The 22,220-nt window shown below is 53.3% G+C and overlaps 6 protein-coding genes across 6 annotated transcripts; 4 read left to right on the top strand and 2 right to left on the bottom strand.

Annotated features, from left to right (window-relative positions):
* The first annotated feature begins 1,672 nt into the window (after positions 1 to 1,672).
* Positions 1,673 to 3,045, top strand: EV422DRAFT_514721 (uncharacterized protein). The gene is made up of 3 exons (XM_053069266.1): positions 1,673 to 2,360; positions 2,425 to 2,709; positions 2,776 to 3,045. Exons 1-3 carry the CDS (start codon positions 1,765 to 1,767, stop codon positions 2,885 to 2,887), a joined length of 993 nt encoding a protein of 330 aa, XP_052929408.1. The 5' UTR covers positions 1,673 to 1,764; the 3' UTR covers positions 2,888 to 3,045.
* Positions 3,046 to 3,482: 437 nt separating this feature from the next.
* On the bottom strand, positions 3,483 to 4,636 carry EV422DRAFT_503285 (uncharacterized protein; the record flags this gene model as incomplete). The annotated part of the gene is made up of 4 exons (XM_053068333.1): positions 3,483 to 3,794; positions 3,821 to 4,173; positions 4,235 to 4,480; positions 4,507 to 4,636. 4 exons carry the CDS (start codon positions 4,634 to 4,636, stop codon positions 3,483 to 3,485), a joined length of 1,041 nt encoding a protein of 346 aa, XP_052929407.1.
* Positions 4,637 to 5,760: 1,124 nt separating this feature from the next.
* EV422DRAFT_549740 (ribosomal protein L24e-domain-containing protein) lies at positions 5,761 to 6,858 on the top strand (the record flags this gene model as incomplete). The annotated part of the gene is made up of 4 exons (XM_053071730.1): positions 5,761 to 5,765; positions 6,239 to 6,314; positions 6,394 to 6,699; positions 6,766 to 6,858. 4 exons carry the CDS (start codon positions 5,761 to 5,763, stop codon positions 6,856 to 6,858), a joined length of 480 nt encoding a protein of 159 aa, XP_052929406.1.
* Positions 6,859 to 7,723: 865 nt separating this feature from the next.
* On the top strand, positions 7,724 to 10,076 carry EV422DRAFT_146468 (uncharacterized protein). Its single transcript, XM_053064858.1, has 7 exons — positions 7,724 to 7,979; positions 8,126 to 8,270; positions 8,354 to 8,469; positions 8,560 to 8,780; positions 8,846 to 9,171; positions 9,241 to 9,774; positions 9,860 to 10,076. The coding sequence occupies exons 1-7, from the start codon at positions 7,946 to 7,948 to the stop codon at positions 9,924 to 9,926; spliced, it is 1,443 nt and encodes a 480-aa protein (XP_052929405.1). The 5' UTR covers positions 7,724 to 7,945; the 3' UTR covers positions 9,927 to 10,076.
* A 1,063-nt stretch (positions 10,077 to 11,139) lies between these two features.
* EV422DRAFT_503282 (uncharacterized protein) lies at positions 11,140 to 17,300 on the bottom strand (the record flags this gene model as incomplete). The annotated part of the gene is made up of 15 exons (XM_053068332.1): positions 11,140 to 11,270; positions 11,342 to 11,519; positions 11,589 to 11,678; positions 11,730 to 11,829; positions 11,903 to 12,118; positions 12,186 to 13,542; positions 13,608 to 13,852; positions 14,338 to 15,795; positions 15,862 to 16,009; positions 16,083 to 16,362; positions 16,427 to 16,555; positions 16,621 to 16,781; positions 16,855 to 17,020; positions 17,097 to 17,204; positions 17,277 to 17,300. 15 exons carry the CDS (start codon positions 17,298 to 17,300, stop codon positions 11,140 to 11,142), a joined length of 4,791 nt encoding a protein of 1,596 aa, XP_052929404.1.
* A 1,553-nt stretch (positions 17,301 to 18,853) lies between these two features.
* Positions 18,854 to 22,100, top strand: EV422DRAFT_146349 (protein arg-6, mitochondrial precursor). Its single transcript, XM_053064856.1, has 5 exons — positions 18,854 to 18,903; positions 18,969 to 19,175; positions 19,314 to 19,982; positions 20,051 to 21,763; positions 21,843 to 22,100. The coding sequence occupies exons 2-5, from the start codon at positions 19,017 to 19,019 to the stop codon at positions 21,897 to 21,899; spliced, it is 2,598 nt and encodes an 865-aa protein (XP_052929403.1). The 5' UTR covers positions 18,854 to 18,903; positions 18,969 to 19,016; the 3' UTR covers positions 21,900 to 22,100.
* The last annotated feature ends 120 nt before the right edge of the window (positions 22,101 to 22,220 follow it).

Genomic DNA, 22,220 nt, shown 5'->3' with positions numbered 1-22,220 from the left:
GGTCTGGAATGGCTAGAGCAGCCGAGCCACCCAATACAGTTCAAGGCTAATGGACTTGACGGCAACGGCGATGGCAACGATGGGTGAGATCAGGCTTTGAAATGTGGACTGGGGAAAAGAATGAGGAGGAAGAAGGCGGTGATCACTTCAAGTTGATGTGACGACAGCTTTGTACTTGCACAGCTTCTTGCAACCGTCACAGCAGCCGTCGCAGGTACCAACTCCATATATCAAAATACGAGCGTCCCACGCTCCAAATGAGTTCCTCACAGAAACCGTATGAAATATCAAAGAGCTCCATTGTGACTTGTCATCGGCGCGAAAGTCGCAGACCAAAAGCGACAGCGAGGCTGACAGTGAGGTGATGGCGGAGGCCAAAATTCAGGCTTCCTTCTTAGAAACACAGAAGCATCCAGACCCGGGGAAAGAACTGACCTGGATCGACTGCTTTGCCATGATATCGCTTGATCAAAAGCTCAAATCTAATCCTAGCGGGCCAAACAGAGGTTCTCTCTTGGCCAAGCAGCCTTCCTACCTTCTCATCAACTACCTACACACCGCATCAACTGGCAGAGCGCCTGCATTGCAGAAGCTTCAAGTCCGACTCATGGTGAGGTGAATACCGACCCAAATCTTTAGCCCGACCACATGCACATCACATGCAGAAGCAGAGCCAAAATCATGGGTCGCAACAGCCGCGGTTCCTCCGCGTTGCATCCCAGGCCGCGCACTGGTCAAGCCGCAACCTCGTTCAACCATCGGCGGTCACTACGGATTCGCCTCAGAAGTTTTGACAGTGGCGTGTGCCACCCGAAGTTTGAGGCTTAAGATCAGCAAAATAACGAGGAAGGAGAGAGCCGCAAGAAGTATCGGCTGCCCATATCCGCAAACACAAAACGATACCCTCCTAGTGTCATCGTTCCTATCAGACTTGATTCGCCAAATCCTTTGCTTCCAACCCTCAAGCTGCGAACTTAGCTGACCCGCAACACCCGCCAACCTTGCGAGGTCACGCTGAATTCTAACGCCAAGCTTTGTTCACCTGCGATGCCTCACCACGAATATGAACAGGAAATACACACCGCATCCGCGGCATCGGATGCCGGTGCTCGTACTGCATAGGGTACAGGTGCTGTCTCGGTGAGCCGGTGAGCAGACTCGTGCGAGCCATGTCTGCGCCCTGGCGCGGCGAACTGGCCCTCCCGGAATGATGTTCAACCTCGCAGGTTCGATTGCGAGTGCGGCCACAAGTTTGGTAAAAGCCTGGACATCGTCATCAAGAAATAGAACCCGCGATGATACCCGGTTTGCGCCAATGAGACTGTGCCCGCCGGACGTTATCGACTCATGCGACCATTGCAGGGTCTTGTCGTTCGTATCACGCCCTGACTCGGCACACTGGTACGATCGCTGTTTTACAGCCATACGAAGTTTACGGAAGCGAAAAATCAAAGTATTGGTTCGAATTCGACGACTACAATGGCGAGTTCGAGACGATGCTTGCCAGTGTCAGTCGGGGAACCTGGTGTCCGTTTTGCAAGGCGAAGACAGAATCCCTTACCCTGGTATCTTTGTATTTTGACACCGAGGCCCTCACCTGGCGCAGCTCGGCAGCTTGATGACACACGCGATCACATCCAATTCTCAAGTGACGAACCTACTGTATAATGAACTTGTGAACTTGCGGCGCCCGCAGGAAACGCATCTTCCGCCCATCTTAGCCCATCCCTCCCACGGCCAACTCGCAGATCCGTTCGACACAACATGGAAACCATACGCTTTCTCCCGGGTTTCGTTTACGGCCAGCTTTTCACCTCACTGCCTAAGCCGGAGGAGAGTGCTGAAGGCAAGACGGTCATTGTGACTGGTTCCAATGTCGGGTTGGGTCTCGAATGCGCTCGTTATTTCTCGAAATTGGGGGCTGCAAAAGTCATTCTGGCAGTTCGGACAATAGCAAAAGGAAATGCTGCAAAGGAGGACATCGAGCGGTCTAGCGGAAAGAAGAACGTGGAAGTATGGGAACTTGACTTGATGTCCTACGCCTCTGTCAAAGCGTTTGCCCGTCGAGTGGAAAAACTGCCGCGGCTCGATGCCATCATCGAAAACGCTGGGATATCTACTTTCGATTTCAAAATTGCGGAGCAAGACGAGTCAACCATCACTACCAATGTTGTCAGCACCTTCTTATTGGCTCTTCTCGTGCTCCCCAAACTGAGGGAGTCCGCTGAAAAGTTTGGGATTCTTCCACATCTGGTTATCGTATCGTCGGAGGTCCACTTCATGACCAGCTTCCCGGAAAAGGCGGCCGACAACATTTTTGAGAAACTGAATGATGAGAAGACCGCTAGAATGTGGGACAGGTCAGTGGTGCATCCTCTTGAAGTTCGAGAATCAACCTGCAGCCCCTCACGATGTTGATTGCAGGTACAACGTATCGAAGCTCATAGAAGTCTTCATTGTGCGTGAGCTGGTGAACGTCATCGCCAATAAACCCGCCGACTACAAGCCAAACGTGGTCATCAACTTCCTCAATCCTGGACTTTGCCACTCAGAGCTGGTAAAAGTTGGTGGCATCACTGGTATGGGCGTAACCTTGCTCAAAGCCGCGCTGGCGCGATCGACGGAATACGGGTCCCGGACCCTTGTTCATGCCGCCCACGCCGGCCTGGAAAGCCATGGGCAGTACTTGAGCAATTGCCGCATCACACCGTAGGTTTCCAGTTGCCGTGTTGTCATCATGCGCTGTGACGCTTAATACTTCCGTCCGATTCGCAGCGTGGCTCCGATGGTTACGAGGCCTGAAGGCGTGGCCGCTCAGAAGAAGTTGTGGGCGGAGCTGAGCCAGAAATTGGAATCTATCCAACCCGGGATCTTGAATAACATCTGATCTATCCTCAATGGCAGCAAACGTTGGTTGTCTTTTGCACATAGTTACTTGTATTACCTTCACTGTGTGTATGTAGCTACCTAGGCGTACGTCACCTTGGATTCTGCATATTGTTCTAATCGGAGAGCTCCAAATTGAAATCGGATCTGTTGCTGGTCATGCTATGATCTTGCTCTGAGCTCTCGCTTTTAGACTTTCCTGCGGGTTCCACCAGAAGCGTTTTCCGGTAGGAGTTCCGGCTCTGAACCTCGGGAAGTGAGATACGGCTATGCCAAGGGCTTGGACAAGTGACTCTACTTCTCCGCCCCAACGGATCAGGACGTTATAGCCATCCTCGCAGGGGCCGCCGTGTGAGTTTGGCTCTTCGGAGGTTCTCCGATTGATAAATGACCCCGAGTCTCGGTGCCTCTATTCCGGCAGGCGAGCGCACCCAGGGAGCTGGGCGGGTATCGGGCTTCCTGGAATGTGGCTGTAATCCGGGAAGTACCCATTATGAGCCACCGCACGGCGTTCGTGAACCTCAACGGTTATGGCTTATCAATATCGCAAATTGGGAATTTGTGGTTGACACCGTACGATGTCGCATAGTTTTCGTCTACTGTTTGTGTATGGGAATGGACAAGACCTTTCTATCTGCGGATACTGGATACGGATTTGAGCAGTATCCATATCCATATCCGAGCAAGTCTTTCGATACACGGCCATCTCTGGTCCGCTTGCTCGTCCTCATACCCCTGCTCAACCAATCCCTCTGCCTCATCCGGCACGACAGCGTCCTCGCCTTGTCCTCACCGTCATTCCCAGGCGACCAGTCCAGCCGAAGCTCCCATCGTATTGAAATCGAGTTCCAGCCGTTGCCAATCTGCGTCCTCCATGCGACCCCCGCGGCGAATTGACGGTGAGACCACTACTGGGCTACGAGGACATTGTAACAAAAGATTGCGTCTGTCTGCAAGAGCAGGTTAGCTGGCAGTAGTCGTTATCTTCGGGGATGCTGGGTGGCCATGATGAGGTAGGCGGTTGCGCGAGTGAGTCGCTCATACTTTGCCGTGGTGATGCTCCGGGCGCGTTCAAGGGTTCTTGGGCCCGAGGCGCAATGCTTTCCGGACGCCGTCCTTTCGATCCGGAATGCCTCTTTGTCAATTCAGTGTAGGTGGCTGCGAGCGGCGTTCCCCTGCCTATCGCCAGCCGAAAAAGCTCAATGGCGGCTGACACTGCCCGGTTCAGTGAGCTACCCTTGAGAACCGCCAACACGTTTTGGCATAATTGGTAAAACAAAGCGGTTTCTGAAGGTAATGTGATATCGGAGAGTGCATATGCTTATGCCGCATGGTGTTCGGCGCGTACCTGTTGTCAAGAAGATATTGCGCATGCCTTGGGGTAACCGTCCTCTCGACTCCAACGTGTGTAATGATTCCTGCCTCTTTCCTTTCCTGGTGCCCCAGCGAATCAGTCCCATCAAGTTCTTGACGGTGGGGCTGGTGAAGACCGCTGCAGTGCCTCCGCGGGCGTCGCACCCATCCCCGCTCAGAAGCACAACCTCGTCTTCCTGCGTAAAGGAGTCGATGACTGATCCCCATCCTCTCCATCCATCTACACTGCATCCTCATTCTCTTCACCCTCCGCATTCTCATCCGAGTCTCCTACTGCATCCTCATCCTCACCCAAGTCATTCTCATCAATCGTCTCCGTTGTCGATGAGGAATTGGCGCGTCCCTTGGGACAATCGACTATGACAGTGCACCCCATCAGCCAATTGGCTTATGGGGGGATTGGCTTATGGGGGGCACGATCATATCGTCCCATCGACTCCAGCACATTTGACGATTCTTTCGTTTTTCTGGGGATTCTGGTGCACGTGTGACTCAGCATATCCGCAAAGGGGGATGAAAGCGCCTAGTTCTCTGGAATTCGGCTTCGGGCCGAAGCTCTCCGCCTGCTTTCATCGCTGTGTAGTCGTCGGTCACATGCGCGAAAGGGAGCAGCAGGCCGCGCAACTGACCATCGCCTCCGAGTCATCCTCCCCACCTCATTGGACCCGAATCATCCTCCAACATCGAATCCGCAACCTCTGAGCCACTCAGGGTGGGGACGTCATCTTACAGCAATTCGGCCAATCCACGTCCCGTGAGCCACTTATCGTGACCGCCCGGCGAGCGCGGAAGTCATGGTGGTAGGGTGTTTCTGTGGAGTGTTTCTGGGGTGCTTCTGCAGGCTGACGTCAATAGAGGAGGACTGTGCGCACGGCTAGGTAAGTAGGGCGAAGAAACGGTTCGCGCGAAGCTTCTAAGTTGTGAAGGTGTCGTCGAGCGCGATTCCGATTCCCTCACTCATCCCCGTGCACAACCACAGTGGTGAGACAAAGACCTCAGGCCGATGACAGGGCTTATTCAGCGCGAATGAAGGTTCCACTGATATTTCGGACGACGCGAATACCGTGTCTGTCGCCTTAGCGAGGATTGCCAGTTGAAAAGGCGACCTGTTGTGCCCAAAAGGCGACTTGGTGAACTGCATTGGGGATTCGCGATGATGCGACGGGATGGGTGGCGGAGGTTGCAGGGGGCGACCAACGGCGAACGCGATTTGGGTAGCATTGCGGACGGAAGCTTGAACAACTACGACGACGTAAGACCGACAGCATCGAACAACGCAGGGCTGACCTCCACAGGTAATCTCCAAGGTCCGTCGCAACTCTCCAGATCCATGACGGGAGCCTCCCTTATGCCCCCAGTCAACGTTCGAACGCGCTTTCCACGTGATTTAAATACGCTAATTATAATCGAGCTGTAACAATGCATCAACATCGGGGTCTGAGTGACTCGGGGTAGGACAGTAGCTAACGGCGACGACACATCGACCAGCACCATTCCACCATGAGGTAAAGAAGCGGCGTGGACAACCTACATGTCGGAAGCAGGGAGGCCAGCAGCGTTCGGATGGATGGATGGATGGATGAATGACTTTCGACGATGGATGGATCGATGGAGGAGTCGACGAGCGAGAGGCAGTACCATTTCGAACCGAACGACCGCAACATTGCCGACATGCCTCATCGCCACGCTACTGTTTGAAGAAAATATGCGGACGAATGCTATAGGAGTTGGGAATATCGCCGGAAGGCGTGGGTAGAATTGCGACACGCCGGGAATGAACCTATGATTGTAGCATGCGAGGATTTTGGATACGACCGGACGGTGTCGGCGAAGGGGGGAAGCACAAGGAGAGACGGAGCAGACATGCGGTCGCTTAGGGAATCTTTTTGACTGTGGAACTGTGAATTGTCCTGGAATTCTATTCACACCGGATCTCACAATTCGAATTACTCACAATAATTCCCCGCATCTTCTTCAGGACCGAGCTCTGCAACTTCTCGGGTTTCAAGATCTATCCCGGTCACGGGAAGATCTTCGTCAAGGGTGACAGCCGCGTACGTTAAATAGTCGAGCTGTGGGAGAACGGCGCAAAACTGGATATTGACTGAAGGGCATTCGCGTTTTGATGCATAGGTCTACCGTTTTATCAACGGAAAGTGCGAGTCCTACTTCTTGCAGCGATTGAAGCCGTCCAAGCTTGACTGGACCGTTGTCTTCCGTCGTCTCCACAAGAAGGGTATCACTGAAGAGGTCACCAAGAAGAAGACCCGCCGTACCGTCAAGGCCCAGCGTGCCGTCGTTGGTGCCTCTTTGGACGCCATCAAGGCCAAGCGTGCCCAGAAGCCCGAGGTCCGTGCCGCCCAGCGTCAACAAGCTCTCCGTCAGGCCAAGGAGAAGAAGCAGGCCGACGAGCAGAAGAGGAAGACCGAGAAGGCCAAGGTTTGTTGATCGGAGTTTCGAGAGGATTATAATGTAATGGGATCACTTATTCTTTCTGTCTTTCAGTCCTCTGCCACCCGCGCTGCTCAGCCCAAGCCCAAGTTCAGCAAGCAAGCTGCCAAGGGTGCCGCACCCAAGCCTAAGGCCACCTCCCGTTAAGTTGGGAGTGGTGCGATACCAATTTTGTGTGGACCGGATGTTTGTGCGCCTGTAAAATATTAAGTGCAAAATCATCAGCGGTCCGTGTACAGCTGCTTCGTCGATTGTGGAGCGTCTATTGTGGGAGCAGAAGGCTTTGGCGACATGGATCTTTCAGCAGGGCAGATGGTGGATGGAGGCGGGGAAAGGGAGTCATGGGAGCGGGATGCGACGTGGAATCTGGCAAACCCTAGGGAGGCGCGGTTGCCGTCGAACTTGGACTCACATCTTGGATCAGCGCGGCGTGGGGCTGTATGGGGATGTCTGGGGCTCAATATGTGGGGAACTGGTATGCGTCTTCCGTCCGGAATCGTTTTCATATGACATTCAGAGTGCTGAGCGAGCTTCGACGAACTTGCTATCCATTGTGGGGGTTTGGACAAGGCGAATTTGGGGATTTGAGACATGAATACGCAACAGCTGCTTGGCGATACCAAACACCTCCTCAAGAAAACTCACTCCTTGCGAATACTCCATCGTTCTTCCGCTCCCTTAATCTCGGCCCTCTGACTGCGACAGCATGTTGATGAACCCTTTGCAAAAGGCGGTCTGGGACACCTGGACATCGTAGCCTCAGAGAACCTTAGGCGCGCAAGACTACCGGCCACTTGAAGCAGAACGTACCCCAACTTCCAACACGAACTTCATTAATGTCGCTAGAATAGTGCAATGCATTGAAGCTGCAAAACAGTGATGCCGGTCAATTTGAGATCAAACGGCTTCTTGTGCGCAAGCAGGCATAGGAGTCTAGGAAGCATTGGCCACCTTTCTCCGATTTTTAGGTGTGCGAGGTTGAAGAGTCAAGACGCGTTCCGTCTGCGCTTGGCCTGCATTCGTCCGAGTCCGTCCAAGACAAATTCAAAACAACCCTGCGTGCGATACGCACATAAGACGAATTGGCCAGAACGGTACATATAGAGGCTCTGACGTGGATCTGCGTTTCCTTTTCGGTGTAGCTTCGCAGTCGTTCACGTTGCCGGCGCCGACCTCATTCCACCGGACGCGCCCTTACGACTTGTCTACATTTATCTAACGGGAGCTTGCAACCATGGCGCGCAATATGTACTCTCAGTCGGCTTATGGTATGTACAACGCAGCTGTAATGTTTGTTGCTCTGCGGGATATCAACTGCATTTTGTGGCATATGAGAGAATCCGAGCCTGATCTGAACGTAGCGACGACTTTCGAAGTCTTTTCATACGGCTAACGGTTCGGTTCCGTCTTGCAGTTCTATCGGATATGGGCGACAGCGACGACTTCGAGCTACAGGCACAGCAGCAGAGGGCGGCTCTTGCACGGCGCGAGTATCTGGGTGACTTCAAGTATAGAAACGATCCGCACTCTAGGGCGAAAGGATCACGGCACTACTACTTGTGAGTTCATGAGGGCAGCTTGGAAGATGTACGATCGGAGCTATGGTCAGGAGGTGATGAAACTTATGCGTTGAACCCATTAGCAACAAGGAGCAGCTACATGATTTGGCAAGGAGAACGGTGCAGCTTGTGCCTATTCGGCTGGATTTGGAAGTCGAAGGAGTGAAGTTACGGGACCAATTTACTTGGAATCTTAACGGTATGCCGTAGTGGTTCAGCGATGCGATGCGGAACGCCGGCTTGAGGAAGGCCTCCAGATGTCTAACCGAGGTGATTTGTGTCCCTCCAGAGACACTGATAACGCCAGAGCAGTTCGCGACGCTTTTGGCGGATGATTTCGATTCACCGTACGCCCACCAGTTTGTTCCCCTCATCGCTGAGGAGATCCGAAGACAGGTGCAAAACTATGGCGTCGCAGCGGAGGAAGACCCTGATGCAGAAGGGAAGCCTAGGATCAAGGTTGACGAGAACGATGAGACTGCGTATGGGGAACTGAGGATTGCTGTCAAGGTACACTTGCGATAGGTCTGAATTTGGGAGCCTGACCGATGATACTGATTCTCGACATTTCACAGCTGGATCTGAACGTAGGAACACTCCACTTGACAGATCAGTTCGAATGGCCTTTGTTTTCGACGTCGTCCATGACGCCGGAGGACTTTGCGAAACAACTAGCGTCCGATTTGGGGGTGGGAGGGGAGTTTGTGCCTGTGATCGCACATGCTATACGCGAACAGGTGTGCTTTGCTCGAATGAACTACAACGATGCTACACCCGCGCCGCCTCTCCGTGGCCGACCCTTTCGAGCTGAGAATGTGGAGGATGAATGGGAACCGGAGCTACGAGAGCTGACCGAGGAAGATATCGAAAGGATCGTCAAGGAGAAGGAGCGCAATACTCGGTATGTGTGGCATTGCCCTTTTGGCACGTCGATGTTCCGTCGCTCACTTTATTCTCATTTCCGAAACAGCCGTTTGAGGAGACAGCACCGTCAAACACTCGGTCGCAATACGTCAACTGCCGCGACAACGCCGTATCCCCAGCGGTCTGATACCCCGCAATCAACTGGCTTCCGTGACCGGCCCTCTCGCGCTACGAACTCGATATATGCTTCCAATCGACCGCCTCTGCGCGGCAGCAATCTTAATGAATACGCTGCTTCGCCCGGCCCAGAACCTACTCCAGCACCCACGCGCGAGCGCTATGCTGCGTCTCCCGCCCCGGCGCCTATTCAACGATATGCATCTGCGGATGTTCCTGACGTGCCGCAACATGCAGTGCAACCTCATGTCAATTCGACGTCAGTACCGCAGCAAGCATACACTCCGCATCCATCGCATTCTGGAACGCAAATGCAAAATTTCACCCCAGTAGCGCCCGTGGCGTCACACCCTTTGTATTCTATGGAATCAAATTACACACATCAACAATATCCTTATCCGTTTGCAACATCTACTGCATCAATCCCACCTTCTTCCCTACCGGCATATTCTGGTCTGAGCATGTATAACTTCAGACCATATGTCCCTCCACCAAGCGTGCCGTATACGGTGCCGTCTTTCCCTACCTCATACGCGTTTGCCCCTCAGACTTCATTACCCCCAACACCCATTCGAGCTCCGCAGTTTGCTGACTCGGTCACACAAAGGTCAGTAGGCAACCCGCTAGTAGCTCCTCCTGTGGCAGTTTCGTCCCCAAATGTGGCAGCGGCGGAGCGGATCTCACCCCCGAAGCAAAGCGCACCGCGCATTCCACCTGCGTTCGACCCGGAGCTGCAGCAGAGGCAAATGGAGATGATGCGGAAAACTATACAGATCATCAAAGAGATGCAAGCCCTAGATGATAGGGACACAGATGGGCTTGGAGCGCAGGACGTTGTCAAGGTTGGGAATGAGGATGGCACGGCTGAAACGAGTGGTAAGCCCTGATCGCCAGCATCCCTACGGCGCCCCTCGTCTCGTTGTTTGGAACAATGTGCATATTGCTGATGTTTGGCACTTTCAGAACCACGTCATAGCTGGCGATGCTATTGGTGCGGTCTAGATGGCCCACATACGCCTACGATCCGTCGGGGACCACTGGGCAAGAACACATTCTGCAACGCCTGCGGGATACATTTCTCCAAGAATGGGTTCATGCAGTCTGATCGGTATCAGGAGAATCTATACAAGGTCTGGCCTGACCCGCCACCTGCGCCGCCTGTGAGTGAGCCGGAACTTGGCACCTTTCAACCAGAAAGTCTGCCGGACGTAACATACCAGGTTATCGCGCCTCGGTTGGAGGATCATTATGCGGTTCCACCGCAAATGCCAACACATCAAGTCCCTTTTCAACCGGATGTGCCACTTCAGGATCATAGCACCCCTTCATTCCCACCTGATGCTGTGAAGCTGGATCTCGGACGGGCATTGGCATTTCCGCCGGATGCACCAAATTCGTCCACGGCGGATCACTGGTTGGTAGACAGCTTCACCTCCGTAGCGCCGATCGTGCCCCAGCCGTCACATCCCACAGAAGTGCCGGGCGCTGCCCCGCCTTCCTTAGAATGATGTCTTGCGCTGCAGGATACTTGTCACCTGTAGATGATTTTGGAAATCCGATTAACGCCTTGTGGGGGGAAATGCCGGGATCCTGAAATCGCTTGTGTTAATCTGAGCGTCTGTTCGCTCCTCATTTGATGCGCCACATCGCAGTGGCCATATCCATTTCCCGCAAAACGTTCTCAGAACTGCAGACAGACACTCAGAAGTTTGGATTTTACATGAAAGGGCAACAAGAAAACCATCAAGCAAAAGCAAGTAGAAACTAGCAAGAAGGAGTCAGTTGGAAAAAAGAACAGGAACTGCCGACGCAATAGTTGTCCCTGCAGCTACGCATTGTCATAGGCATCGAACGTCGTCAGCGCAACGGCGAAGGCCTCAAGGGGGGTCATGGGGTACCGTGCATCGAGTGTGAAGTAATCAGGACCGCATCGTCCGAACTGCATCACGACGAAGTTTTCTATGCATCGAAAAAAAGTCTGTGTCAAATGTCGTCGTGGGAATGAATGATTCACGCATCGCTTTGCTTACCGTTTTCAGGCCCGATAAGCTGGAAGTTCTTGATGGAAGGCTGCGTCACCCGTCCACCAAAATTGAGACAGTGGGATTGGGTCGCCTCGTTCCAGCGAGGCGGCTTGTTGCGGAGGAAGCATAGTTTTTCAGTGTTCTGGGATTTGACGTCTGCCATGATGTCTTTGCTGTAGTGTTCCTATGTCGATTACATAATGAAGTGAGTTATGCGTAACGGATATGTGGCGGGAAGCACATGTGGACTTACGGAGAGCTCCGGGATCTTGGGAGATGGAATCGCTATCGACATTTCACGGGGTAACACCGTCTTGGTCTGCGGCGGGATCTGGTCCGTTAGCTCTGACGCGTTCCGAATGTCAAAACTCGGAGGAATAAAAAGAAGACTCACGTAGCTGAAGCAGGCGAGCTCCTTGAAGCCTTTGTTGTCCGATTTCGGATTATACGACCGTGCATCATGGAGCAGAAAGTTTGTGCGCTGGAAGTTCGCCCTGCGAGGAGGTCACAGCTGGTTAGTCTGCGGCAACGAAATGGAATCGCACATGAAATCGAGCGGTCACATACTTCAGCTTAGCAACGTAATGTTTCGAATCCTTGCTCATGTCGAGCTGACTGGTCGAAATCACGTAGTTGACGCTCTTGGACTTTTTGCGTTTCCTGGCAGCGAGCAGGAAGCTCTCGTCCGCTTGATTATACAGGAAGAACGTGGGGTGGGCCTTGTCCAGCAGATTCTTCTTGCGATAGAGTTTGCATCGCAGGATGTATTCTGGCGGTATCCTGCTAAAGGAAATAAGACGAATGTTAGACGATATTGAAGGTGAAATGGTGGAGTGCGCATCAGCCTTACTAGAAGATCTTGACGCCAATGATACTTGGATTTGTCGCGACTCCAATGGCATCCGCACCAAAGCACATCGTCTGTGTTGCGTTGGCGGCAGGCGCGAGGGGAGCAATGACATCCCGCTCGTCTTCCTCCTCCTCGTCCTCCGCTGGCGGCTGAGGAGGCTTCGGCTCCGCTTTCGCAGACCCCTTCCTTGAAGTCCGTTCTGGTGGCTTTGGCGTTTCGTCCACAGCTTTCGATGGTTTGACATCTTCTGTCGGCTCAGAAGGGTCCGTGAAAGCCAACTTGCCACGGACGGGCGGGACAGGACTTTTGCTGTCACTGCCCTTTCGTGGCGCTGTCCTCTGCGGCACCGCGTGCAACGGCGTATCTGGCTCGGCATCGTCGTCGTCCTGGGACGCTGTCGGGTCATACGGTTTCGACAACTCGCGGAGTTGCGCGGCCGTCAATGGCTCCGGAGGCGGCGATGTTGGGAGGGCAGAGTGCGGGGTCACCGGAGGTTTTGGAGCCTGGACCGTGATGGAGGTGATGATCGGAGTGACGAGTCGGGGCTCGCCAGAAGCACTGGAAGGCCGGCTGTTTGTATGCTGTGCCAACAAACGGGACAACGCCGCGGCTGCGGACACCGCACCGGCGGGTTTGGCCGCCGTGAGGGTCTCCAACTCCTTTTTCCTGTTCATGAAATCCACGAACTCTGACATCTCCGCGTCATCCTCGCTGGCATCACGACCGGCGCTGCTTGCAGGCCTGGCCCCACTCACATCCGGTCGGCTGTTCTCACCCACCGTCGACCCCCGCTCTCTCCCGGCCGTGCTCGGTCTCTCCACCGACAGCGTCGCGGTGGAAATGGGCCCCGACGCGATGGTGTTTCGCAACTTGAAGTTGTCGGGGAGCGCGGCGTTGGCGCCCCATGGACGTGCTTCCGCGGCATTGGCTGTCGATACGGACGACGTATCGCTGTTCCTTACGTCCGATATAGGCGACACATTGGGTTCCAGCGAAGAAACCACAGTCTCCTCGAAATAGACTGCTTTGTTGGCCATGCTCGATTTTCGTGGAGCCGCAGCTTCCCGTTGAGCCGGCTGCTCGGGTGTATTATCATCATCATCGACCGTCGACTCTGCTGATTGAGCTTGCGCTAGCCTCGAACCCTTCCTAGTAGCATCTAAGGCCTTCTTTGGCGGCTTCGGCGCAGGTTCCTCGTCATCAGACTTGGCGCCATCGTTCACCTCGTTATTGTCGGCTGGTGCACGGGACCGCGCTATCTTGACCACAGATGATCTGGCACTACCCGACTCTGATGCATCCTTCCCGCCGCCTTCCACAGTGTTCTTGAGCTTGATGTACGTTTTGTATCGCTTAGCTACCAATCATCCATTCACGATTTAAGCAAACTCTCCAATCATGGGCAATACTTTGCTGCCTCACCTATCGTCTTATCCGCTAGGATATCGGGCTTCTCCGGCTTTCTCCCGGCCTTGGCCGCGAAAGCCCGTTCCCACTCCTTTAGTTCTCGCTTGAGGTCACGGACTTGGCTGTCAACATCCTGCGCATCCTCGCTCTGCTCAGAGGCAGCGGCGGTGCGGATTTGGACTGTCATGTATGCATAATAGATTGTTATTGATCCAGTATCAAACGGCGTCGATCGGTAACAAGACATCATTCCTCGGTACCTGTTTCGACGGACATGTGGGAAGTATCAGGGTTCGGATAGGCTACGAATTCAGAACAGAACTATTTTCTTCCTCCTGATCAGGACAGCCCGAGAACGTATTGACAAGTTGCTCCTCCGTCTTAGGCTTGGATGTGATTGCGAGTCGACAATTTGCTCCAAAAGACCGACAACTACGTAAGCACCTGTACGCGCGCGTTTTTCGTATCCTCTAAAGGTTTCCTCTCAGGGGCAGCTTTACAACAAACGGGCTTGTGCATAAATCATGAAACTTCGAAATAATGCGATGTAATAGTAGGCATGGAGCATATATGCGGTGGCCTAGACGTAGTGATACTAGTTACAGAAATCTAACAAATGGGCGATATGAAAAAGTGGGTTGGAACCGAGATGTAGATATGAACGCGTTCAGTTCGGCGGACTGCCTGCGCGGCGGGATGACACTGGCACTTGTGAGGCTCAATGCCAGTGAAGGCCAGTGGTCACCCAGTCAACGGATCCCACAGCGGGTGTGGTAGATCCTTTGCTGGTGGTTTTGGGGGTTCTTCAGGCAGCTCCGGTAAGGGAGTTGGGGCTTTCGTCGCTGCAGCTTTGTCACCTCCGTCATCGTGATTCGATACTGCATGTCCCGGGTCCAGCTCCAATTCAGACCGTATCGCATCTGCCAAGAGCTCCACCTGCTCTCCAGGCGCGTTTTTAGACGTCAAAACGACCTGCTCCGTCTCTTCACCCGTCATGTCCGCGGGCGGTTCAGTGTCCACGCCCGGTTCAATGACGAGTCTGGCCTCTTGCGGTGCCGCGTTCCGTATTGGGGAAAGGGGAACGGCGCCGTCAACAGCCAAGGAGCTCAGCACCGATGTCTCTATAGCGATAGAAGACGAGTCCGGAACAACAATGCTGCTTTGCACAGTCGCTTCAGCGGCATCATCAAAGGACGGATCCGTGAACGCATCAATATCCTCCAACCGCAATTCGGTATCCACCAGATCCCCTCCTACTTTGATATCTTCTTCGCGCAAGCATAGGCCTGCCCAATACTTTAAGTTCGCGGTGCTGGGATACAGGATCTGTCCGTCATCGCTGACCGAGCCGGGTGTGCCCGGTATGCTGGGATTCGAGCTCCCTGTCCCGCCACCAGCGCCTATCGGCGCCTGATCTGCGCGTTCCTCAGGAGAAACGTAATGGGGATTCAGGAATTCGTCGATATTGCCGTCAATGTGATCCCATATCGAGAAGGTGGCTTCTTCAATCGGTCGGTTTCCTGGAGCCCGATAGTTGTTTTGCTCGCGTTCGCAGTTGAAGAGGAAGTTTCCAAATTGACAGGCATAGACGTGGAGATGGAGAAAAGACAGGAGACGCTCGGAGTACTGGAAGTGAGTCGGAAACTGCGTCCACAGCTGGTATACGCAGTCCAGGAATTGCGTAAACACGGGTGACACTTCGCGCGGAGCAACGTGATTTGGTACGGCTATGTCCACGCTATTTAGCTGCTGTGCCGCCGAGGGCGGCTGCGGTTGCGGTAATTCACTGCTTGAATCTGCAGAGAACATGCGCGCAGTCCCAGATGTAGATGACCTCCCGAAATTGCTATTCCCGCCCGATCCTGGGCGGCTCAGCTGTGTTTCTCCAAGCGGTGAATGCCCGGCACTGCCAAAACTTAATCCTCCAATGTTGATTTGGTTCTTTGACAGGAAGCTTTTCGCGGCGGACGTGATCGAGTTGGATACATTTCGCCTTGCGGCTTGGAATTGTGCACCCACAGAGTTCCGGTCCGACGACTGTGATGGATCGCGCGAAAGATGCCCGCAACGGTCCTGGAATTTGTGTCCAAACGACACCCACTCCTTTTCGATCAGCACCGCCAACCCTTCGATAGTACGGAAATACGGATCCAGGCAAATCTCAGCCAGTGAACAGAGTTGCGCTGTCCTGTCCCATCCATCGCTAGTTCGATAACAGAGTTAGTAAACAGTGACAAATGCCTAGATTGGACAGACGTGCTGTACCCACCTGCAATGGACAAGGACATGGCTGTTGTGCAAGTGCACATCTCTAACGATGGTGAAAGCGCCGTCTAAGATATGGCGGATATGCTTGAGCCATCCCGTTTTGTGCAATAGCGCTTGAGGTACCGGTCCGCTCTCGACAGAGCTCATAGCTTGAAACAAAAATCATAGATTCAGATCAGATAAGTAGAGCCAGATGCTGCAGCAACTGCAATCAGCGTTTACCTTCCATGACCTTTAGCATGCTGTCCCGTACAACATGAATATTGTCTATTCCGAGGTACACTATCTTGCAGCCTTTGTAATTGTCGGTGCTTTCTGTCCCAGCTCCCAGCGCTGTCTGAGCCATGGCATTGGCGGTAGGTCGAGCGTCGATGATGAGATTACTTCCGGCGCACTCAGCATGTGGAGCGCTCGCGAACATTGCCTCGACTAATTTTTCGTCCTGAATAGACCGGTTCTGCTTGAGCCCCACCATTGGTTGACTCGATCTTGTTATGGAGACCTGCGGATAGACCCAGTGAGCGCAGGAACACCGCCGGAAACCACTTCTCACTAGTTAACTTTACCATGTTGCTCCGATGTAAGTAACTCAGAGTGGGTATCCTTCCTTTACTCCGGAATTTGGAAGTGTAACGAAGCACATTGTCGCTGATTTTGGATGGAACGACCATTATGCGCGGGTAAGTGGGGCAAAACTGCGAGAAAACGTGTCAACAACATCGGGCTTGTAATCTAGGCTCTTGGGAGTACATCTTCGCACTTCATAGTCCTCGTTAACCGATGTAAACCTCCATTGATCTGTCTTCGTTCCCATCCCTTGACGCATAAACTCCTTTTTGGTATCGTACCGCCTCCATCGCGCCGGTTGAGAGTATGGTTTGACGGGTTGGTATGAGAAAGCATAGAGCTGCTCTAAGCATGCTGACACGGCGCGAGAAATGGCCTATCAGATTCCGTGTATGTCCAAGGATGACCTGTATCGATTGCAGCTTACCGATATTCATGAGTTTCTGCAAGCTTGCAAAAACATCCGTCGCGTCCCGATCATGGGGAACAAACAGCTTGAGATAGGCAAAGTTGCGACATGTAATGCACAGCGGATGAAGACCATGCCGCGTAGGTTCTTTTCTATCAACGGACTGGATGGTCGAGTAACTGATCTAGGCCCCAGATGCTCGTATGAGCCGAGATTTCCCACGCGTGCCATTCTCAGGAAACTTCCGACAAAGTGCGCACCCAGATTTCCGTGTCTACTTTCTCTGGGCAAAAGAGAATATGATGCGCCAGAAGATGCAGAGTTCCAAAATATGACTTTCGCCCCTTCTCCGCTTTGACTCCGGGCACCTGGTTATGGAGGAGTCAGCATCAGCTCAAGACGAAGTCAAGTAGATGCGAGACAAAGGCACCACCACCGACCTTTGTCACTCGGATATGCTCCATGACAGAAGATATGCCTCAAAACTTTGATGCTGGAAGTTCAAGTTCGTCTGCTCTCGCAAGGCAAAGAAGCTCTTAATCGAAGGGAGATGGACGCCACAGTGATGTTGTACGGCGCGCCTCCAAAAATCTATCGTCCGGTTTCGGCAGGAAAGGTTGGGACAGATACCTCTAGAGATGCCCTTCACAACCAAGAGGGCATTTGGGGCTTGATGTTGCCACTCCACGTAGTACACTTCCTTTACACTTGGTGACGTTTTGAAAGCGACACATTTACGTGATTAAACTACATACATACTTTGTCACGTGCCCTTCTGGTTCCATCATATGTGGGAGCCCCACCCAGACTGCCTCCTCTCAGGATTCGCCAGAACGACGATCTGAATGCATTGGTTCCACCCCTTTCGAGTTATTGGAAACGGTTGCTGGACGCATTGGCGGAAGGATAATCCAATGATAACAATTTCAAAAACTCATATACGTTCGCTAAATGCTGGGTCGTTCAAATCATCTCACGCCAGCACGCTCAGCTCCGAGATCCTTCGTAGGATTACAACGCATACCGCAGAAGAGTCGCATTCGCGAATGTCCCCTGCGGCTGGTTCCGACCCGAATTAGGTGTGCAGCGAACTTCACCGTTGGCTCATAGCCTAACACAACGTGGAGGGATCGACATACACGTCTGACGTTGCTGCTGCACAACCCTCTGGCTATTGGAAAAGCTTTCAGAATTGCGACGTACATACCTGGGGAGAATTCCTGATGGTTATTTGGAAGTAGGAGGATCGGTGGCGTTGGCCGTACGGTGAAACGTAGTTCATGGCGTAGTTGGTTTGGCGGTTGGAGAAGCATGAGGGGTTTGCGGAGTTTCCGTTGTTGGTAAACGCGTCGACAGTAACTTCGACAGTTTTGAGCTTCGTCTCAGAGTCCTCGAGACGTGCAACAGCCAAATCCCTCAAACCCAGTCACGGCCAAGAAGAGCGTCCCTACCCGCAAACTCAACATCAAACATCCTAACAGCCCGGGAGCCTTCGAAACGAGGAAGTTGGTGAAGATCTGGAGCGGAGTTGAAGTGTTGCCAATTGACTAGCTGCAAAAGTTGGATCTGAGCGCCCATCTTGCTTGTTTCCTCTCAAGCACTTATGCAAATATCCTCAAGTCAAACGACCTCCATCAATTGAAACATGACTCAGTGTCGTTTAGTGAGCTCCTGCTGCAGAATGGATGCCAAGATTGGTTTGCCATTACCAAGATGATGTGTGAGCATGCAAGGCTTGAGGCGATGCAAGGCGATGCAAGATGATCAAAAACCCGCGAAAGAGATTGCGGCCAAGGCTGAGTCACATCATCACCATTTTGACAGCAGAAAGAAAACATTCTGCCATCCCGTCAGTCGCTACCCAAAGTGCCCATCCACCCCTCTTGGAGCACTCAATCTGAAGCCACCGAATATATAAGGTCCTCACGTCTACGTTCTGCGTCCGCCTTATCGTTGCGGGTGCACTCAAGCAGGGTCTCATTCTTGTTCCTTTCTCGAAAACGCGCCCTCATCTTGCCGTGGTCGGCCTTCGCAGGACTTGCATTGCTTGTCGTTCTCTGATACAAGGTAAATTGAAGTGATATAGGGTTACAGCTTGGCCTTGCTTCCCCTGCTCACCACTGGTGCTGAAGTTCACTCTTCTCCCAGGCAGAACCTTTTCTAATATAATTAGAACCTGGATGTCGGTGTTGCGAGCGACCTTGCGGCTAGGATGCCACCGGAGGGCAGTGACTGGACCAGTTCGCCTAGTGCAGGCAGCCGCCAGAATAGTGCCGGCCTCTCGTCGTAGCTATGTCAACACGGCCTCATTCAATAGCCACGCAAACGTTGCAGAAAAGGTATACTTCATGGTTTAACCTCCGACGTCTTGAGGTCGATGGTGCGAAAAAGACTCGCCGTAGAGTGCTGGGACTTCGAGCAGGCCTTGCTTCGATTGCGATGGTTTTTCTGACAATCTGGATGCACATGTTAAACAGGAAACGATTGTAAAGCTGCTGTACAACATTGGATCCCGCAAGGAGGTTGAACAATACCTTCGACACTTCTCCAGTGTGGAATCGCATCAATTCGCCGTCATCAAAGTCGGCGGGGCCGTTCTTACCGATGATCTCGACACCTTGGCTTCATCGCTTACATTCCTTCACCGTGTGGGACTCTACCCCATCGTGATCCACGGGGCTGGACCACAGTTGAACGATTTGTTGGAGAAGGCGGGAGTTGAGCCAGACTACATTGAGGGAATCCGCATCACCGACGCAAAGACGTTGGAGATTGCGCGAAGGGTATTCCAAGAGGAAAATTTGAGGCTGGTAGAAGCGTTGGAAAAGCTTGGTACCCGTGCGCGGCCCATCAACGGGGGTGTCTTCACGGCGGACTACTTGGACAAGGACAAGTACAAATACGTCGGCAAGATTAGGAGCGTCAACAAGGAGCTGGTGGAGAGCTCCATTCAAGCAGGAGCGTTGCCGATCTTGACCAGTCTGGGCGAGACCCCGTCTGGCCAAATCCTCAACATCAATGCGGATGTAGCGGCTGGAGAGCTAGCACGCGTCCTGGAGCCGCTCAAGATCGTGTACTTGAACGAAAAGGGTGGTTTGTTCCATGGGGAAACCAAGAAGAAGATCGACATCATCAATCTCGATGAGGTACGCCTGATGGTGTTTTGATCTTCGATGTCCGGAGGTTCCACCTGACCTTCCTTTCCCTACCGCAGGAGTACGATGATCTCATGAAGCAGTCATGGGTGAAGTACGGAACGAAGTTGAAGATTCGCGAGATCCACGATCTTCTTATGCACCTTCCGCGCTCATCCTCAGTCTCCATCATCTCTGCCGAACATTTACACAAAGAGCTCTTCACACATAGCGGAGCAGGGACCCTCATCCGTCGCGGCCACCGCGTGAGCCGCACCAACGATGTCTCCAAGTTGGACTCTGACAGGCTGAGGAGCCTCCTGGAAGACAACGACCCGGACGTCTTGCAAGGCAACACATCCATCGCAAAGTACTTGCAGGGTCTTGCGGAGCGGGACGTGCAGATCTACAGTGATGCCGCATTTGATCTGTTCGCTGTCGTGGCCCGCCCGCAAGGCGACAATGGCATCCCTTTCCTGGAGAAGTTTGTGGCCAACAAAACGGCGGTGCTCAACAACGTCACGGACAATGTGTGGCAAATGATTAAGAAGGACTTCCCGAATCTGACGTGGATGTCCGCAAAGGACGATTCGAACAAGACGTGGTACTTTGAACGGGCAGATGGAAGCTACTCGTTCGAGGACAGGACGTTGTTTTGGTATGGCATCCAGAACTTGGAGGATGTGCAAGGGCATCTCAAGGCGTTCTCCAAAGGGAGCCCGTCTCCCATCGGCCCTACTTCATCAAACATCGCGTCCGCATGGGAAGGAGGAGTCGGGCCAAGCTACGCAAACATTGGTGGCGTGCGCACTTACTCCACCACCCGACCAGCGCGGGCAACGATTGCACCGACCTCTGCTTCATCCGCAAAGACGCGGATTGGACTTATCGGCGCTCGCGGATACACCGGCCAAGAGCTCATCAAGCTCATCGACAACCACCCATCAGCGGAGCTAGCGTACGTGTCATCCCGCGAATTGGTAGGCAAGCCGTGCGAGCACTACAAACGCTCGGAAGTCATCTACACCAACCTGTCGCCCGCCGACCTGCCCCGTAAAGAAGATGTCGATTGCTGGATCATGGCCCTCCCCAACGGCGTGTGCAAGCCATTCGTCAACGCCTTAATCCCCTCGTCGTCCACATCATCATCGTCCCCACACCCTCTCATCCTCGACCTCAGCGCCGACTACCGCTTCAGTCCCGACTGGACATACGGCCTCCCAGAACTCAACTCCAACCGCACCAAACTCCTCCAAGCTCGCAAAGTCTCCAACCCCGGCTGCTACGCCACCGGCTCGCAACTCGCCATCGCCCCGCTCCTCCCCCACCTCGACCCGCACGCCCCACCCACCGTCTTCGGTGTCTCCGGCTACAGCGGCGCAGGCACCTACCCCTCCCCCAAAAACGACATCAACAACCTCCGCGACAACCTCATCCCCTACGCGCTCACCGACCACATCCACGAGCGCGAGATCGGCCACCATCTCGGCGGGATCTCCACCGCGTTCATCCCGCATGTCGCGCAGCATTTCCAGGGGATCTCGCTTACGGTCTCTATCCCACTCAACAAGCGCATGGAGGCGAGGGATGTTGAGGAGATTTTTAGGCAGGCGTATAGGGATGAGAAGCTGGTGAGGGTGTTGGGTGGCGGGGAGGTCCCGGAGGTTAAGCACATTGCTGGACGGCATTATGTGGAGATTGGGGGTTTCAAGGTGCATTCCGGGGGAAGGAGGGTGGTGGTTGTGGCGACGATTGATAATTTGTTGAAAGGGGCTGCGACGCAGGCTGTTCAGGTGGGTATTCGCAGAAACCTTTTATGTCATCACGCGGTTCATATGTCTCACTGACGTTTCTCCTGTCTCTCAATCGCAGAACATCAACCTGGCATTAGGCCTCGGTGAATACTCTGGCATCCCGTTGCCCCAGTAAAAATCACCTCACCACGACTTCATTTCGCCAATGCCCCTAATACACAGACTCCATCTCCGACTACTTCAATAAATCACTTTCATCTGTTCCGCATTACAATAGCTACTGTACCACGCCCCTCTCATACACACACCTCAGCTGCGATTTGCTTTCAAAATTGTGAATTCTGAGTATAGCCTACATAGCATCAGCGACCTCACGAGGTGGCGATCCCCCAAGGTAGCTATGTACAGGGTTGCTAGTATGTAGTGTAGACACCCCTTCCCGTTGCGTTGCTTAAAGGACCGCATGGTTTAGCTGTTCCTCGTGCGGCGGGTATAC

The sequence above is a fragment of the Fimicolochytrium jonesii genome (assembly GCF_025526975.1).
Source record: "Fimicolochytrium jonesii strain JEL569 chromosome Unknown EV422scaffold_2, whole genome shotgun sequence".
Taxonomy (NCBI): domain Eukaryota; kingdom Fungi; phylum Chytridiomycota; class Chytridiomycetes; order Spizellomycetales; family Powellomycetaceae; genus Fimicolochytrium; species Fimicolochytrium jonesii.
This window is presented reverse-complemented; position numbering and strand designations above follow the sequence as displayed.

What these genes read in the sequence shown, in the direction of transcription:
- EV422DRAFT_514721 (XM_053069266.1), top strand. Translation starts at nt 1,765, where the DNA reads ATGGAAACCATACGCTTTCTCCCGGGTTTCGTTTACGGCCAGCTTTTC. An exon ending in ACCGCTAGAATGTGGGACAG is followed by an intron (nt 2,361 to 2,424) that starts GTCAGTGGTGCA and finishes TGTTGATTGCAG; the next exon opens with GTACAACGTATCGAAGCTCA. An exon ending in AGCAATTGCCGCATCACACC is followed by an intron (nt 2,710 to 2,775) that starts GTAGGTTTCCAG and finishes TCCGATTCGCAG; the next exon opens with CGTGGCTCCGATGGTTACGA.
- EV422DRAFT_146468 (XM_053064858.1), top strand. Translation starts at nt 7,946, where the DNA reads ATGGCGCGCAATATGTACTCTCAGTCGGCTTATG. An exon ending in GGATCACGGCACTACTACTT is followed by an intron (nt 8,271 to 8,353) that starts GTGAGTTCATGA and finishes TGAACCCATTAG; the next exon opens with CAACAAGGAGCAGCTACATG. An exon ending in ATTTACTTGGAATCTTAACG is followed by an intron (nt 8,470 to 8,559) that starts GTATGCCGTAGT and finishes GTGTCCCTCCAG; the next exon opens with AGACACTGATAACGCCAGAG.
- EV422DRAFT_146349 (XM_053064856.1), top strand. Translation starts at nt 19,017, where the DNA reads ATGTCGGTGTTGCGAGCGACCTTGCGGCTAGGATGCCACCGGAGGGCA. An exon ending in ACGCAAACGTTGCAGAAAAG is followed by an intron (nt 19,176 to 19,313) that starts GTATACTTCATG and finishes CATGTTAAACAG; the next exon opens with GAAACGATTGTAAAGCTGCT. An exon ending in CTGCGACGCAGGCTGTTCAG is followed by an intron (nt 21,764 to 21,842) that starts GTGGGTATTCGC and finishes TCTCAATCGCAG; the next exon opens with AACATCAACCTGGCATTAGG.